General features: G+C 44.2%; 1 protein-coding gene and 1 long non-coding RNA gene across 8 annotated transcripts in view; one reads left to right on the forward strand and one right to left on the reverse strand.

The window, feature by feature from the left end:
- Ubx (ultrabithorax) overlaps positions 1-18,957 on the reverse strand; it is a 150,910-nt gene that overhangs the window by 72,603 nt on the left and 59,350 nt on the right. The window contains exon 4 of one of the 7 annotated variants that reach the window (XM_034326973.2): positions 646-705. The exons of the other annotated variants lie outside the window; for them this stretch is intronic. Coding sequence (XP_034182864.1) covers positions 686-705 — 20 coding nt within the window. The 3' untranslated portion in view covers positions 646-685. The remainder of the gene's footprint in view (positions 1-645; positions 706-18,957) is intronic. 7 annotated transcript variants of the gene reach the window in all.
- The window catches only part of LOC117605540 (uncharacterized), a 38,291-nt gene continuing 29,563 nt past the window's right edge, over positions 10,230-18,957 (forward strand). The window contains exon 1 of the long non-coding RNA XR_004581731.2: positions 10,230-10,535. This is a non-coding gene — a long non-coding RNA (uncharacterized LOC117605540). The remainder of the gene's footprint in view (positions 10,536-18,957) is intronic.

An 18,957-nucleotide genomic window follows, 5' to 3' on the forward strand; every position in this document is an offset into this window, starting at 1 on the left:
GTAGAGAGGGTTGTAAAGGGGATGGGAATGGAGGAGAGGAACGTCACGGAACTCATGCAACGTGAGTGGACCTAAAGCACGACCTGGCTATGTGTTGCTGTTGGCCGTAACTGCTGCTGTTGCTGCTGTGCTGATGCTGCCGCTAGCGCACTAAAGAGAAGCTCTCTCTCGAGCGGTATCTACCTATCTTGATGCGATACAAGCAGCCACCTTCTATGCGATATAATCCCATTGCCGATGGGATCCGACGTGTTGCGCTGCTCGACGAAACCGTGCTAAGATAGAGGGAATCGTAAATCCTCACTAGCTACCGTCTTGCTCACCAGCTCCAACGAGCAAAGTTTCCTTGCGCCTTATAAAGCCTATCCTCTTCTCTCCTAGCCCTTGCGATTACCGCGACCCGCGTTTGCCGCGACGTTTCTTTCGTCGAACTACATGAGCGACGACGCTAAAACGCTCGATTCATGTTCACCTCTTCGCGTGTCATTAAAATCGTAATCAGATTTTACCTCTGTAAAATCTGAGGAGCTGTACAGCTCCCCGAAGATCAAGAAATTACAAAGACCCCCCTCCTAACTTTGTCTTCAACCGCATTGAAGCATGACCAGCAAAGTCCGGAAAAGAGTGGACGGAGTTTCTACTTACTCGTACCGCGACAACGTTCGTTTCTTCGTTCCCTACTGTATTAGGAGAGTTGATGCTTACCTGAAAAAAGATACGAAAACAGGTTAGGTCAGATGGCTAGAGCGATAAATATTTAGCGGTCAGTTTACAATATCGCGCTCCACTGATCAATTTCTACGCAATTTACTTTCAGCTCGACTCGTACTGCTCTATCTCTCTCTATCTCCCTCTCGTTCACTCACCCTTTCTTTCCGTCGAAGCTTTATAATCAGGCTTTAACAGCAGGAGGGGAACGATTACTGAAACGCAATGTGTGCGCGCGCGTGCACGCGGTTGGACGTCGAATCGTCGAGAGTTGGCGCGTTGATCGAAAACGCGGTTCTCTGTGTCTTCATCCTCGGTCGAGCCGTTTCAATGGTCGTTAAAGTTAATGCGACGTATACCGAAGTAGGGCAGCAGATTGCCACGACCGATCGCACGTACGCTCATTACGCGTTCCACCGCGCATAGCTTCATTCGCGACAGGCAAGTCAGGCCGTTTCGTCGTGGTCTTCGTTAACGATGGAAACGCGAGCCGAAAGTTGAAGCGAACCGATTAAATCAAGCGGCGGCGCGAAAGGCGGTTTCAGCCGGAGCTGACGCACCATTTGCGGACCCGTCCCTTGCGACGTCCACCTTGGCATTCGAGAATTTCAAAGAACAAAGCTGTCGGATACTAGTGGAAAAGTAAGTTGCCAGAGAATGAAGAAAAAGACGTACGACCTCCTCTTCGGGGGTCTGGAATGACACATAGAAGCTGCTAGGAAGACTGATAGTCCTTCTGGTGTTCAATCGCCACCTTCTGGAACCGGTAACGCGGCCATCTTCTATTCAACTCACGGACGATCAAGAAAACGATCAAAATTAAGCATTATTGCAACACGCGCACGCAACCAGACAAAACCTGGCCGCGTTTTATACGATCCTACAAACATTTTAATGGAAATTAGCTGGAAAGATGCTGCGTACACAATTAGCACCGAGGACGGTTTCGATCGACAACGAATCGTTCTTGGACCAGTTGAGTGCACCGCCCGGTCGTTCACCGTAGACGTTTTTCTTTCGACAAAGGCGTAGGCATCCTTAAGGAGAAATACGGAGAAAGACGAGCTGTCGAAACAGGCCAGTGCAATTTCGGAAGAGGCAGTTCCAGTTTGATCGACGTTCCGCCCGCGGGGTCCAGGATTTCGATGAAGGGGTTGGGGGATAATGGTGAAGGAATTGGGTGGTGGTCGCGTGCAAAACTGCAGCAGCCGACGATGCACCAACGTGGCGCGGCGGCGAATCGATGGACAGAACAAAAGAAAGAACGAAAAAGAAAAGAGGAAGACACAGGGAGAAGGCCTTTAGAAAACGCGGTATTCGGAAGGCTGATTCTCGAGTGGCTGGCAGGCTGGAAAAAGTGGTAGGTTGGGCCTGACGAGTCGCCATCTCTGCCTGCGTCGCATCACGTCACGTAAGCGAACCCCGAATGGTGGGCTCGGGAGATATAACGAACCATCGTGGCGTGCCCCAGTGAGAAAAAGTTGGACGATGCTCTTGTTGCGTACCGTCATGCTACGATCCAGCGCTACCTGCTCGCTGGAAGAAGGACGAGAAGAAAAGTCGGGAAGAGTCAAGGAAGGAGGAGGAACAGCAGAGAAGCAAAAGATTAAAGAACCGAGAAGAAACGAGGGAGAGAGCTGCAGGCAGGCCCTCGTCGTTCCTTCGAGCAGCCACTTTCGTTCCTGGCCGCATTCAGCGAAGGGGAGGCCCCAGGCAGGGGCTAATGGGACGCAATTAAACGATTGGTATCAAAGAGCACCGCCGGTCGCGCTCGCGGGAATGTCGCGAACTAGATGGCAATGGCCAAGCCAAACAGGCAGGCAACAGCAACACAGGGACCCATGGTTGATTCGCTGCTGCCTGGGACGAGTCTAGAAAAATCTCGGCCACGTCCAATTCCATCTCATTAGTGGAAGGAAACGGCAGCTGATGCTTGTCTCTCTTGCGGTCTTAGCGCAAGAAGAAGAAGCGTTCGGAAGCCATGTATGGAACCGGTCTCCCTTCTGTCTCCCTATCTATACACCCGTATATACGTTCACCATGGAGAGAATATACCGGGTGTCGCCCACGTACCTCGTATATTTCTTCTCGCACTACGGTCAGCTGCGAGGATCTAACGTTCTTGTGTACGGTAACCAACCACGCTTTCTCGACGACACATCTCGGCGCACCAGAAGCGGGGGGGGGGCTTGGCCTAGCTGCGAACTTCTGCATCGAGATTCGAGGATAACGCGACCCTTCTGCTCTCGGCTGGTGCATCCGTGAACGGGGATCGATTCCACCGTGGGACGAACACTGCTCCCGCTCGATCCTGATCGAAGCTCGTGCGCCTCGAAGCCATTCTCGTTTAGTTTCCTCATTTTCCAACAACTTTAATTACTAAACGAAACGAACGTTTGGCGGTTTCCATCGAAATCTTTAGATCCTTACTGAACCTAATTTATTTCAAGTTATTCTTAGATTTATATTTGTTAATTTCAACAACTGTATTCTATCGATTTTATAATACACTTAAGCTATATAAGATGAAAAAGCAAAACATTTCATACAGCAACGTTGTCGGGGAATATCAAGACACCCCGTACATGTAGACCATGCTTATACTCCGTATGTGCATATATTCTATACTTATATACCGCAGCCCATACCTGCATGCAGCATGCACATGCATGCGCCGCAAAACAAAGCGAGCTCGTTAGGAGGTGCATCGCAACGACTGCACTCTTTGCTCTCCGTTACATCCTGCTGCTGGCCTCCGCTTGGTCCGCCGACTTCGGCTTTGGCCGAAGGCTCTGGCCGACTGCTCGCTTCTCTTTTCCCGTTTCTCGCCACTGCGGGCAAACTCATACTCGAGAACACGGGGTCCGGCTTTGTTCGTGGTTCGGTATACCAGCCGCTACCGAGGAAAGGGTAATTGCCTCGAGTCTCTTGGCAATGTTCGAGAGATCCCTTTGGTAAACCGCGGAATTGCGTATCGTGCCGTGAGATCGATCGTGTAAACTGTACATACGGCAGTCAGTGAACAAGTATCTGATGTACGGCTGTTCCGGCCAGCTCAGTCCATCTAGGATTCTAAGAGATAAGACAAGCTACTGCTGCTACTAGGTTTGCGTACGCTAGTCAGCGAAGTTGTTCTTTGAAGGTGAAGCCATTGATATGTAGAAGAAAATAAGAATGTACGAAAAATCTCATTGAGCAAGATCGAAATCTGTAGAGACGTAGTTACTTGGACGAAGGATACCCGGGTAAAGATACCAGTAGCCTTAAGGTTGAAATAAAATCCGAACAGTGAATTATCGTCTTATTAATGCCAACCTCTTCATTAACGTCAAACGTTAACACGTGCACGAGCTGGTCAGCTAAGGCAATCCGTATCCGGAGTGAAATTATTTTGCGGTATCCATCTTTCTCTTTCCTATACCAGGGACGAGCAGGAACATGGTCGACCGCTTTGCTTGTCGATAAAGAGCGGATCCTTCATAAACGCGCGGCAAACCGCATAACTCTGGCGCAGCAGACAAGCAGAATAAGAGGAAATATGGGAGGTGATCGGCCTCTCTTCGAGGTGGAGTCATGCGAGCGATCGTGTAGCCCTCGCTGCTAAGAGAAAGATGAGGAAAAAAGATCGCTCGAGCGAAAGAGAGATGACTAGCCGAACGAGGAGAGAGAAAGAGAGAGCGACGAGCGAGCGCCAACCGGGCCGACATAGCTCTCCGACTCTCCAGGACGAGTTTATGCGATTTTTACACTCGATCTGATTTTTTGGCGGCGCGCCTCGCTCTCGCGAGACAGATATATGTCCCACGGCCATACAAGAGCCGCGCGTATAAAGACATCGAAGCGAAAGCCAACGAGAATTCCTCATCCCATCCTCCCTGCTCTCACCCTCTCTTCCCTCTACGGTCGACCTCCTCTTGCTTCGCGAGCCTCGGTACCCCATCATCCTCTTTGCCACCATACTTGGTATACCCCTCTTCTTTCCCTAACCGCCTCCCTTCCCTTAACTACACGCCGTCCTCCGTCCTCCTTTCCCTCCCGCCCTTCATCCCTCTCACCTTGTAGGGCCCAGCAACGGGAACAAGAATACGAAGAGTAGAAGGGCCTCGCCCATAACCGGTTCACTCTCTCTCGTCATCGAGCTCCTCTCCTGCACTCCACCTCGACTCTAACCGCCACCCGACTTAACTTACCTACCTGATCCACATAGATATGCCCACGATCGGAGGACCCAATAAACTGTTGCTTAATCGCAACTGTTCCCTCTCTCTGTGTATACCGTGACATACATTCACACGAAGTCGTTTTGACGAAGTGATTGAGGAGATTCTCGTCAGGAATTAGTCAGATGGATTCGCGAACGATACGTTATTTTGAGAAGCGTTAAACTGAAACGTTCGCCACGTAATAGCAACCCTCGGCGATTCGTCGGCCAGTCGTTTGGTCGATAGCGTATAATAATGCAGAGCATCCTCATACCTGAGTATACATCTCTCGGTGGACGAAGAGGAGGAGGGACCGAGGTTTGGCAAGCCTTGGCGAACCCGTAATCTCGACCATGCTCTCTGAGAGCAGCGGCGAGAGAAAAAAGCTGCTCGACCGGCGACATCGTCGCTCATTCGCCGAAAGAATGATCCAATTTGCGAGACTCGTTTTACCGCGCGCACCAATGTCTTCGATGAACAAAAACAATGGGAAAAAATCGAACGGTTTCGAACGTTCGCCAAGACAATCTCGACGAGAGACACGCGAGCACGCGAGTAACGAACGAAAGCTTATAAGCGACCAGGATAAAGGGGGTTGTTGCTGTAACAGGGAAGTAAAAAAGATTTCTGAGAATGAAAGGGGTACCGAGAAGTATTCACGCATTCAAAACTAGCTAGCTATCTCGCTTGCTCGGGTACATAAACGCAACGACAGGTAAGAGTGCAAAAGCGAGAGCAAAGAGTTAAAAGAAGAAACACTCGGAACAGCGTCCACTCATCACGCGGCGTGTAACCAGCCTTTACATAAGCGACCATGCCGCCTGGCGGCGAGAGCGAACGAACGCTTTTACAACTCAATGCTGAACCCTCTTAAAGGCCCCTTCAGGCTATCTTTCTCTCTTCCATCTGCCATCTCTTCTTCTCTTTCTCTTCTTCCTTTATCCACTCGCCCTTCTTCGCGTCGCATGTTTCTCTCCCTTGCGAGGACCAGTTGTAGAGGCGTATGTACCCGCGTAACCCTCTCCTCCTCTCTCTTATCCTTTCTTCTCCTTCGAAACACAGTGTTTGCGTTTATATTCCCGCCGAGAAAGCAGTTTATTCGCGTTTCTGACGTTCGACACACGGAGACGAAGCACCGAGATTCGAAATAGCAGACTTGTCTGAATGTCCTCGAAATGGTGTCGAGGACGACATAGTTACATTGAGCTGTATGAAATTTGAATTGCCCTTATGTTGGCAACCTCTATTCTAAGATGTCCTGAACAAAACAGTCTTTAACGCTGGATACTTCTGAATATATTTTGTTTGTTTAACAAATATGTAATTTTATATGGAATTAATTAACCGGTCAGACTGATCGGATAACTTTGTAGCCAACGTATATCTGGGCCAACATATTTGGGCGGAAACTGAACTTTAATTAAAGTGAATTAATACTTAATATACACAGCTCATGCAAAGTGGGTTTACCATCGCGTAAAAAACGATCGAACAGGTGGGAGAAGAGAGCCAAGCAGAAGAGTTAATTATCGCGTCCGTATGATTCCAATGCGGACACGATAATTAACCGACTCCTTCTTTCTTCTCTTTTTTTCCTCCCCTTCCCGTTTCGTGCGACGCCAGCAGATACAGGCCGTGAGATATTCAATATTAAAAACGCTTAATGGAGGTCCGTGTCTGCCAAGTGTAACCGTAACCCCTCTTCCGACAACAGCTCGATTATATTCAGCTTTTAACGAAGCACGAAGTGATGATACGTTGCATCAAGTAGATAGTGTGTCTTTTATGCGGGTCATTATTGTACGTGTTAAGCATCCTTCGGTAATTGTCCTTGCCTATCCGCCTCGCTAGGCTGCCTCTGATCATCGACTTCTATCCGCAACGATTCCTACCTTATCTTTATGAACTTCGTCTCGTTCAACGCACATTATACACGCCTTTTATGCACATAATTGTTTTTCCGTAATTTTGCGATCATTATCGAATATCAATTTGCTTCCTGCAGTTCTGTCAGGTGCGTTTGTAACACTTATTTTCCTTCAGCAGGATCGTATCAAGTCGCGACGTGTGGGTTCAGCAAAGAAATTTCTGTTACGCTAAAAGTTTTGAGAATCTTACGGCAACTCCTGAAAATCGGCCTATAATAAAACCAAGAATGTAATTTACTGACGAAAAGGATAGAAATCTAAGAGACGCGAATAGGTACGAAAGAAATCGATAAGTTCAAGAAACGAGATGTTATCCGGTTATCTCGGACAGTTTCCTAAATTGATTTTGGGGCTTCGAATGGCATCCCCAATGGAAAAGCAGAGAGTCCTGGCTTTTATCTACCCACGCCCCTCGCTTTTCTTTTATCCATTACATGTCTTCATTTCCCCGTCGATCCGACGACTATTTAAACCAGTTTCGCCTAACAAGATAAAAGGAATATTGAAACGTTTACACCAACACTGTGAAATCGTTGACAGCAACGTATCTATAATGTTTTATGGATTTTACTGCCGCGTATCCTAGCTGTCATAGAAAGGGGACAGACTGATACGAACGACCAACTCGTTCGTGGACTCTCGTCTAGTTTCCAAACTAGTTGCCGAACCGTGCAACTTTGGACGCGTGGAATTACAATGAGAATCCACCAAATTGGAAGCACACTTGTAGGGGGCCTTGTTAAGCGCTTTCAACTGTTCGTGAACGGTTTATACGAGCACACTGCTTTCGAATTTGAAACGAGATAGAGTAAAACGTGATAGCAGATCTTTAGTTGTAGTGGATCGACGGAACATTGTTTCAACTTTACCGATCAAATCACTACAATATAAAACACTGTGAACGGTTTAAATAGATACTTTAATGAATGAAGTATGAAGTCCGTCTTTTATACTTAACAAGAAAAAGAACGAAAAAAGTACTGGCGAGAGAATTAACATAGTGCTAGATATTTCAGACCATATTTTCCTCGTGCTCATAAAACGGCCATCACCAGACTGGTATGAACAACTTTTGTATCGGTAACCGTTTCAAGCTTGAAAGACAACACGATAACACCGATCTATCGTCTCCGTTTCTTCATTAGTACACGACGTGGTTAATTAAGCGAGTAAAACTAGTGAAGAAAGTTGCGTTAATCGCATAAAAAACAAGTCCGACAAAGTCGGTCAAGCGTAAAACTGTATGCTCCTGATTACGCGTATACTTTACGATCTTTTACGTAGCAGTTAATTATTTATCTATGGTATATGTCATCGAGTCGATAATTTTGCACGGTTATCGTGCGGAATTTGCCGTATCTTGCACACTCGCCAATTTTTCGTTCATGCAGCACGATGCTCTCCCTCATCGCATTAGCGGTTACGACATCGACATTAATTTATAATCGAGCTCGACCCCTCCGTATAATTATCGCTGCTATTTTTATTGAATACGAGAACCCGACTGAAACAAGCTAATAGCTTCGAACATTGATTAACAGCTTCATTAGACATAGAAGAAGAAATAGAGATGAATTACAGATTACTATTGTCGTCTATTGATGCGAACATAATGATAGGTTTTATTAATTATAAGCACTTCAATGAGTTGAAATAAAAATATTTGCATCCAGAATGATATATGAAACAATAAAATAACGGAACGCTAAATTAACCCCTCGAGTACATTTTACGAGTCATGATCATTATATAATTACTGTGCTAAAGAGGAAAACGACGAATCTAACTAGGCAGTTGAATTGAAACAATGTTCATTTTAATTTAATCGATAAATGAATGAAACCATGTGAACTACATCCATCTTATGGGCAACAATATAATGAAGGTATCCGACGGCGAAGAAGCTTTCTCTGAAAGGAAACCTTATTCTTTTCTACAAACTCGTTCCTAACACGTGATTATCCAATACGCGTTTTTTAATGATCTCCAGAGGGAAATTACACGAGGCGTGATAAAAATGTCATGGACATATAACCAGACTCGACAAACGGTTTGATTATGATTACCTTATTACCATAAGTGCATCGTACCAAGTCACGCGAGTCATCTAATGATTATAACCAGCGAAAAAGAAAGAAAACACGCGTGAAAAAGAGAGAGATACGTTGGAATCTTACTTGGCGCGACACCGGTTTCCGGCGAGATAATTTATCACAAGACCATTTTTCGAGCGACTCCTGGGTGCGATCATTAACCGTAGTGTTGCAATTATCATACACATTTGCCTTCATCGGCTAAATTGAGGTCAAATCGTCGGTTCTTGCATTTTAATTTGTCCCCCTTTTTGTTGTTTTTTTTCTAACTGCCTAAATGGCGACAACGAACTGCTTAACAAGAGTTCTTAAAATCATCGCCGAGATTTTTGTCAGAGCCAATGTGCTACAGAAATTTTAATACACAACTACTAACAGACACATATCTGAAAAGATGAATATTGAAGAGAATTTAATCATTAATCTAATTAGTCTATTTATACCTTGAAATGCAAGTACATTAGTAATGCAATTAAAACACTAATACGCGTTTACAAATAATTCGCGAACAACATAATACTTTATAAACATTTAACTACAGGTCAGAAGCGACCTGGAATCAACCCATCGCCTCCCTTCTACCCTCGTAGGTTAAAAATGAATGGGTGTTTTGTTAAACATTTTTCTTTTTCTAAATATATTTCCCAAGACATTTAAATAGCAGTTAACAATTGTCGCAAAGTGATGTGCAAATATAACATAAAAGAAGTACAAACACCAATGAATCATGAAATGTGAGACTGTAAACACATTGAAAACACGTACACAACAAAACGTCCCAAAACATTAAGAAATTTCGCATCATTGTCGTGAAACAAGTATCGCAAAATAAGCACAAAATAAACGTAAACAGGAATGAAACAAAAACGAAATTCCGAGCACTGAATGCACTTGCACATACACGCACGTGCACATACAGTCGAAGCATCACAAGCGCACACGTGTGAACGATCGTAAGATGGCTCCATCGGACCTCCACTTGATGTAGAAACGGAAAAGTCCTCGGGGAATGTCGCCAACTTACATACCATTGTCGATGTCCAATCCGCGGTGTCATCGCGAGCTGGACAACAATCGTTGCACGGAACCGTGAAAAACAATCGAAAAACCGTACAACTATGATCACGGCCGAGAAAAGTGGTAACCGCGACGACACGGCGGCCATGTTAGTTTACTCGCCCCACCCGATTGGTTGCGAAGCACTACGAACACGCACGACCGTCGCGCCGCCACGTCGTGCAGCCTCGTGTGTTCCCGCATCGACCGGTTTTCGTTAGCCGTGTGCCAGCCTCAAACTCCCGTATCCTGGCATGCCTGCTTCTTCGTTGGCTTTCACGAGAGTCGCCATATTGGCCAAGAAAGGAGTTCAAGCCAGGCTGCGCAGGTCGAATACGGCGGACGCAACCTTCGCCTCGGATACACCCACGTTCGCGTATTTAACTATTAGATTCTCCTCGTCGATACATCTTTAACATGATCGATTGGACAGTAAACGATGCTTGAAGTGCGCGGCTACGATATATACGAGTGTTTACATGTACATTTAGCTTGGGAATGTTTTACTCGGAAGGAAAGCACACGTGGACGCGAGCTTGCGTTTCTAGGTACGTTTAGCTGAGACATAACACCGCGTGTATGTGTGCATGAGAGTATGTTATGTTACATGTGCTCGTTCTCCCGATGGACAGCCAACGAATTGTAGGTTTTTCTAACCTTTAGGTCTTTACGATTCATTATTTCCCTTACGTGCCGATAGCACACGGTTGCTTATTCGAGGACTAACCGTGCCCAATGTTGTTTGACTTCTGACAAGAACCAAGACATCAGAGTATGACAGAGAGAGTGTGTGCAGCGGCCATAATGGAATTTGAAAGGCTAAATGTTTGACTTTAGTCTAGTTGATTGATGCATGAAGGATCGGTTCGCGCCTTTGAAACTGTATATTTTTCTGATCGCGCAGACATCTTTCAGACATTTTGTTTTGATCCGACGGTGGTGTACGCGTGCGTTTTATGAACGCACCCATGTCTGGACGGCACGGCGGACACGTTTGTGCCTGCGCGGTAAACCGCAAGCATTTATGAAACGTTTTTACAGAAAGTTTGATAAATGTATTATTCTGATTTTGAAGATGTGATACAATGGAAATGTAAAGTAGGATTTACGAATCGAAAACAACCAGTGTGTACATTATATACGGTACTGATAAATGTGTGCTGATACAATCATGAATATTATTGGGAATATTTTGATTATTAAAGCGCGATATGAATAGTCAACAAGACATAATTATCCGAGTTATTGACAAACATTATATCTTTGAAACGTATGAAATGGAATAATCCCGACAGGTGATAGGATTTCTAAATTTCGTTAGTTGTTTTGTATTAACGAAATTGCTACCCCAGATGAGTTTGATATCGTAAATAAATCGTCCGAAAACGGCCATCAAGCATTTACTCCAACAGAAAAAACAAGTGAACTCAAGCAGCGCCACATGTTGAAAATAAGTCATCATCCAGAAGCAACTTTTTTCCTCGCGGAGAGACTGAAAATACAGCGTCACCCTTTCTATTATGGTGACTTTAGAAAAAAGTAGAAGATAAATCGTTCGAACTTGGACGATAAGTCGTATCAGAACTTCACGAAACGAAACTTTCAAAATTACCTTCGCACGCCTTTACAGAAATGGACAGAACTTACTTCCTATAAACCAACATGGCAATTTTCAATCACAATAATAATCATAATATTCTTCAACTAATTCGCAAGATAATTTCGTTTTCTTTATGAACATACCTTGTGAACGAGCTGCTCTAGCGATTTATATGTTGTTACTCCATGTGCCCCGTAATTTCGTCTCCTCAAAAGATCCTCGAACCTTGTCTTCGGAAAGCATCCGTACGCGGCGCGGTTGTACCGCGAACGAAAGCCACCGGATAGTTTCGCGGTGGAGCTAATTTACGCGAAGTCGAGCAATAAACATCGTGCGTCTCTCGCTAGAGAATACAACGGCGGTGTGAGCGCGCGCGCAGACGGAATGGAACAGAGCGGAGAGAGAGGGAAAAGCGACAAAGTGCGTTCGTGTGTACGAACGAGAAGCATACGCACGTAGGGCGCAACAGTAGCCGTAGCGCCGGTTAATTAGGGTTTAAGTTTATGAGGTGCAGGCGCGCACGCCCTACCCCCTACCTCCCTCATTCCAATCCTCCACCCCCACTCACCAACCCCCTCCACTAGCTCCCTCTTCGTCGTTCTTGTTGACGGCCGGGCTACTGTTTCTCTGTTCGCTGCACACCACCCCCGTGACCCATCCCTATTGCGCGCGATTCACCAAACCACCACCACCTACACCAGCGTCGGCAGCATCATCCTTTGCATTCTACGCGTATACATATGCTTACACGAGAGGGATTAATATGTGCGTGTGCACACGAGGGTATCAAACTTCACACGCGAGAGCAATAACAAATGTTGGACGTTCACAGCTTCACAGGTTTATCGCTGTTACCGCCGATTTACACATAGCCGTGATAAAAAAAAAGAAGAAGAGAATGGATCGAAATAACGGCACGACTAGGGGAAGAACGGTGATTACCGTCGCCTAAATGAAAACCCCGATACATTATGGGCTTTCCAATGGGGAACCAGACCTGGTGCTATCTCATGCCTGACTCTGAAGAATTTTCTTTTATAGTGAATCATTAAACACGTCCTTTTATACTGTTTAAGAAATTGTTCTTGCATTACTGTTTGGAAGACGACTGGTAGGACAATCCAATAGCAAACGAGGTGTATGTCTTCGGATAAGAGTAAAAATTGAAAGATGTCTATAAAAAATTATCCGGTGAAAGGTGTGTTTAAGGAACGTTTCGCGCAAAGGGTCAGCGGTACAATTAAAGACGCGATACCGTTGAATACATTCTCTGGCGCGTGCAGCAATATATTTTCGTTTCAAGACAGTGACCTCTCTGTTTCACGAAGCTATAGCTCTTATTCTTGATTCTTTTTCACTGTTTCGTTTCCCCTTCACGAGAACATTTATCGTCTAGCGACGGGATCCATTAGAGTCGTTGATGCATGCAGAGATGTCTACAGGCTTTAAATAATAGTGTTTTAAGGGAACATTTTAAGGACTTCAGTCTCTAACTTAATTTTTCTTCATGTTTGCACGAATACGGGAACGACCAACGTTTCAGACGATTCTATGGAATAATTCATCCCTGTCCGTTTGTTACGCCATTGTTCAATGCTCGACCATAATTTACCGTGATCATTTTGATGTGCAAAATCCTCACTGTGGCAAGAAGCAATCTCGTTATCGGATAAAGTTATGCGCGGCGAGAACTAATGACTAACCACGGTCTAATCTCGAGGTGAGAGATCCGGGACTGGTGTCGATGCGCGTTAGCTAAATATACAGGCAGTGATCGGTAATCCAGTTATTAACGGGCTTCACTCGACTACCAATGGATATTAACCCCTTAAGTGGTATGAACGTGTTTACATATCCAATGATCGAAGTAGCACAAGTACAATGTGCACTGTGTTGATGCAATTGCTGAATTGGATACTTCTGAATAGTGCACCTCTGCGGTTTAGCATTTCCATAGTGAATGACATATATGTATACAACTTGGAAAAAAGCTTATGTATGATGGGATACAGATTGATGTTCGAATCCTCAAAGAAGACAATAAATAATTAATCAAAGTATGGTGACACCAATTTACTAACTGAAATCTGTAATGCAGTCAACACTTACCATCGCCATATAGACTGATATTCTCACCTAGCTACTTTGAAACTGATCTACACACAAAACATAATAACTTGTTTTCTATTGTACCTACTTGATTCATCATCTTTATGTGTAATCACAGGCTCATCCAACTTATATTTTTATTTCGAGATAAACCAAATGAAACTTAATGGAAAACCAATGTTTGTTGAACGTAATTATCATTGAAACGATTAATTCCTTGCATATGGTTATGTAGATTACATCGAATTAAGATGATAGGGGAATCCAACTCGTTACTAAAAGCTTCATATAATGAAAATTTATAAACGTGTACCGTTCGAACCGGCCCTTTTTCCTTCCAATTTGGTTGTTCCTGGTGTATACGCCTATCTTCTGCCCGTACATTATTAGTAATCAAATTATCATAATACGTTTGCAGACTTATGTTTCTGATTCCATATATATCGCGAGTTACTGATTGTATCGTTTTACTCGCTACCATCAGCCTCGGATCCGAAAGTGCACACTGAACGCGGAAGCTTGCAGTGCAGTGTGTTTTAAGCGTTTCATTTTTTTTCTTTCACTCACTTGTGATACGATCTTGCGCGTCATTACTTGCTTAAGATGTCAGAAACATGACCCATTACGACCATCTGTACTCATACCACGAAAAGATCTTCTCACGACTCGATTTGCAACTGAATGACTCAGAAAACAACGGAGACACTACTGTTGTGAGAATCATAATATAAAGTCGTTAATTATAATTGAAGAAGTCGGTACGTTCTTCTTAATTTGTAATACAGCGCGGGTCTCGATTCACGGTGGTTCAACCGGCACGATTTATTCCCTCAGTGCTAGCGATGAATAAACAAGAATCCACCTTGCAAATTTACACAGCGGCAAGCAAAGCAACACAGGTAAAAATTGAGTCCTCGGATGGATCGCGTGTCGTGTCAGGGCTATTCCTATTATTTATCCGGGGGTCTGAGTGGCCGAAGTACCGGGTTAGAGCGGAGGTGTCGTCAACAGCTCATAAAATCGGATCGGGTCTGGATGCGGGCGTTATCAATCTCATTCGGTCTGGTAGGAGGGAAGGGTTTCGGCGTGGTTCGCGTGCTACGAGGTAACGATATCAGCCGGAAATCTCCTGTCGCAGGTTGGTCTCGCGCGAAACGTTGCATCGCGTGTTGCCATGCTACTGCGGTCGGACAAAAACCAACCGGAGAGATAAGGCCACCTCTTGGAAGAAGAAGAAGGGCTGAAAACGGGTCGGTTGGAAGCCGAGGGGATGGAGAGAGGTGGGCCGTGATACGTCCAGCTTTCGAATGCACCGGTGCAAACGAGTCCACCTCTCGACGAAACTCCAGGCGTTCCCTCTTTCGTGATCTCCCGCGATATTCTTCGGACCCGACTGCTTCCACGTCGTACACGTTTATGCAGATATCTGTGCGCGAGCACGAGCACACGTTCGTGCCGCGCAAAAACTCGCGTGGGAATGCAAAAATGCATTCGGCCAAACAGCGGTTTAGAGTACAGACGTTCTCTGTTCGCGAGTTGTTCTTACATCAGATAAGAACGCCGAAAAACGCGGATTCGTTAACGAGTTCAGGTGCATCAGGTTGGAGTAACCCTGTTGTTCAGCTAATTGCATATTTGATTTCATAGCTACATCATCTGCATTGTACACCTCTTATCGATGAGATGAAGACTTGTTGAAGAGATATTTTTCAACAGATGATACTGGCGAAGGCAACACGCTATAACCAAAAAGAGAAACTCTATGGGAAAAAAGAGAATGGTTATCATCCGTAGTTACGATCTTCACTCGATATCCGAACAAATATACGGGCGCGCACTCCGCGTGACTTCACTTATTATTACATATCCGACGGGGTGGAAGGGGTTGCGAGGGCGAAAGGTATATATGTAGCAGGGGTGGTACATAATATATATCTAACTGCGCTGCGCCGCGTAATTAAATCATGCCGACGGTTTTGCAATTAAACTCGATTATTTGCTCGTCGCTAGCCGCCCCGCACCGGTCTCGATTTAACTCTTTCAAGCGCCGCGGCGCCCACACCCTTTGGCACCATCGTCGCACTTGTCATCCGATGCAATATCCTACTACTTGATTCCACTGAACTACCCCAGCGTCTCTGAATTCTTATCAAAACACTTGATGCTTTTTAATCGTTTACAAAATATAATTAATGGTTTTCTAAAAAATTTACCAAAAAATTTGATCAGTTTTACTGTTTACTCTTAAGAAGTTGGGAGGTTGTAAATATTATGCTTTGGAAACAAAGAAACCAAATGTTTTTATAACTAAGTTTCGAAATTCACTTCAAAGAAAAAACGTCTCTAGGGCAATTGAAATGTTATTTTATACTCTTCGGCGACTGTCACAAAAAAATAGAGCTTTAGAGAATTATACGTCTAAGGTCCGTTGTGGATTTGCATTGTAAGAGAAGGTTAAGGTGCAGCAGGTAGTTCCGGTCCTTCCTGGTTTATACAATGCGGTTGTTACGGGTAATAAAATGGCATCACCGTGACCATGCTTAAATATCTGTGTACACGAAGAGAATCAAGGACCGTTTTCCATATTTTCCTGCGTGTTCACAACAGTAAACGAAGACAATATATCAACAATGAAAAGTATGAATTCTTGAAAACTTGAACAATCACTAATCTCTTACCTTGAAATTCATCGGAGTATTGTGCAAAGATTTTGTATACAAAAGTAATGGTTTTTTGTTTTCTGATAATTTAAATGAAGTTTCGAAGAATATCTTGACCAGGAAATAAGCTTTCTATCACAACAGGGACGTTTCACAAAATTGGAAAGCGCAGTAAAAAGGTGTATCGTTAAAAAGATCCCATCCGATGGTAGAAAAACGTGCGGACGACCGTGCACAGTCCTAAAACTTTCACCAAATGTAAAGCATCGGCTGCATTTTTTCCCTGAAAAATAACAACGAGGGACCAGGTCTTTTATAGGGGGACGTTAAGAGAAGAAGTCGACTTTCACCTAGGAAAGTCTGTTACTGCGCTTTTTACCGACCCGTCGAGAAGACTCACCCCTCCGTTTTAGGAAAGGTGCACACGGGACGCAAGAGAAAGCGACGAAATTTCGAGGGGCAATAAAAAAGTAAAAGTCGTGGCATGTTCTTTGTCACAGAGGGTAACATAAAACATAAAAAGGTTTTTCTAAAACGGAAAAAGGAAAGTTTGTACTTTGGAAAGAAATTGTGCCCCTTGCGTGTCGAACCTACACGAATCTTTTTCTTTGTGAGAGAATACCTACAATATAGAATAAATTAGTAAGTTATCAATCTCTTAAATTGAAATGTTAAGCCCAGAAAATGATAAAAAGCGAAAAATAAATTAACGATTTTTAATCTTGAAAGATTTTGATAGTGATCTTATATCGGAGATCATTAAAGATGTTATTTCGTTTCAGTTGCACTCTCCCACGATTTTCCCGTTGTTTTGTTCGTGCTGCACGTTTGCTTCTCGTTCTGTACCATGTAATAGGGAGAGCAAAACGGAGGATGCGACAATATCCGGCGCGCCGGCGTCCGACAACTGATAACGCCAAGGGATGTTTATGTATGCGTTCATAATATGTTTCGAGTTATGTGCAACCCCTTCGAAACATGAGGACCGTCAACATTGGAACCACGTGAAAATTTCAGAGACGAGAAATTCTTAAACTCACTATAAACACGCAATTTTTCATACAACGAATGGGGAATAATTTAAAATACTGATTTCATTCCGAAAAAAATAATGTTACAGAAGAAAAGGAACAATGAAATTAGTCGCAACGACAGGAGAAACTGCGGCGATAATTCGGAGCAAATTTTATCGATGCCGAATGAATAAACCTATAAAAAAGGGAAGTACTTTCCCCGACGGCTCAATGGCTTTCGTATCTATATGTAAATAAAGCGGAGTAAGAGAGAAAGAGAGACGGTGCCAGAGGGGGTTGAAGGGTTGGGGAAAAGAAGAGGCGGCCATTTCTCTCCATGGAGCTGGTGTAATTTACGCGAGGACTGAAGATAGCGAAGGGACTTAATTCACGTTCCGCCGACGAAAAAATAGGATAGAACCACTACCACCAGACAGGGAACCGACTGGCTTCGTTCGCTGCTCTTAATTCTCGTTACAAAAGGGAGCGATACCCCTTACTCGTTGCCAATTACCTAAGCTTATTAACTATTCTAATCAAACGAAACTCTGTTCTTAATCTCAACAACGTTAAGTCAGGTTTGTCATATCTGTACGAATTTTTAATAAGGATCAAATAATGAGCAAAATGTAATCGTGACCTTTTTTGGTAACGTATCTGAATAATCCCATAACAGAAACTGCATTATATAACACCACATGTAATAAATGTTAAAAAAATGTTTCTTCCTGAACGAATATAATGGTTGGCAAATGACGGAACAACGAAACGGCATTCCCCTTCGAATGAAACGAAATGAAACGAGCGTGGAGACATTCTCAACTGGTGGGTCAGCTCGTGACATTCCGCTTAGCAATTATATGTCGATAGAAAAGAATAAAGCCGTCGCGCGACACGCGTTTCGAGCTGGCCGCGTGGCCCGCAGAGCGTGTATACCTCCTCTGGGTAAAATAATAGTTCGGCCTGGATGCCACACCCAGTATTGTCCTCGCTCATACTTGTACCTCCCCTTGCGTCGCCTTACACTCGCTTTGGCATTTTACGTAGGTACATATCGATGATATACATGTTTCTCTATATGTCAGACGTACACGACACATGGTCACGGTACAAGTGTATGGATACAGAGCGTCCCAAAACGTAATGCATTTAAGTTCAAAACTAATTTCTTAAAAATTCGCAAGAAAGTCAGATTTCTTCTTGAATGATCAACCACCCAGATTGTAATTATCATATTATACACCAATCTTCAAAGTGATTTTTCACAAAACCTAAGACACCCGTAAACAATAAACGTTATGGTTTATTGCACTATCATCCTGTCCTCGTACTACCAATTTTAAAACAGCCGGTATAAGTATGGAAAAACGACGAACACGTAGGCGCATGGGGACCCATGGCTGGATCTCCAAGATAGCAAGATACGAATGAATGTCGAGAGATAGAAACAGTAGATTTAGGATAGACGAAGAGAAAGAAAGATACATAGTAAAGGAGAGAGACGAGAAAGTGAGAGCGAGAGACAGAGAAACTGGTAGGAGAAAAGAGAGGTGAGCCGGGGTTGGTTTGGAAGAAAGGTGGGGTCGTG

This window comes from Osmia lignaria, chromosome 14 (assembly GCF_051020975.1).
Source record: "Osmia lignaria lignaria isolate PbOS001 chromosome 14, iyOsmLign1, whole genome shotgun sequence".
NCBI classification, from domain to species: domain Eukaryota; kingdom Metazoa; phylum Arthropoda; class Insecta; order Hymenoptera; family Megachilidae; genus Osmia; species Osmia lignaria.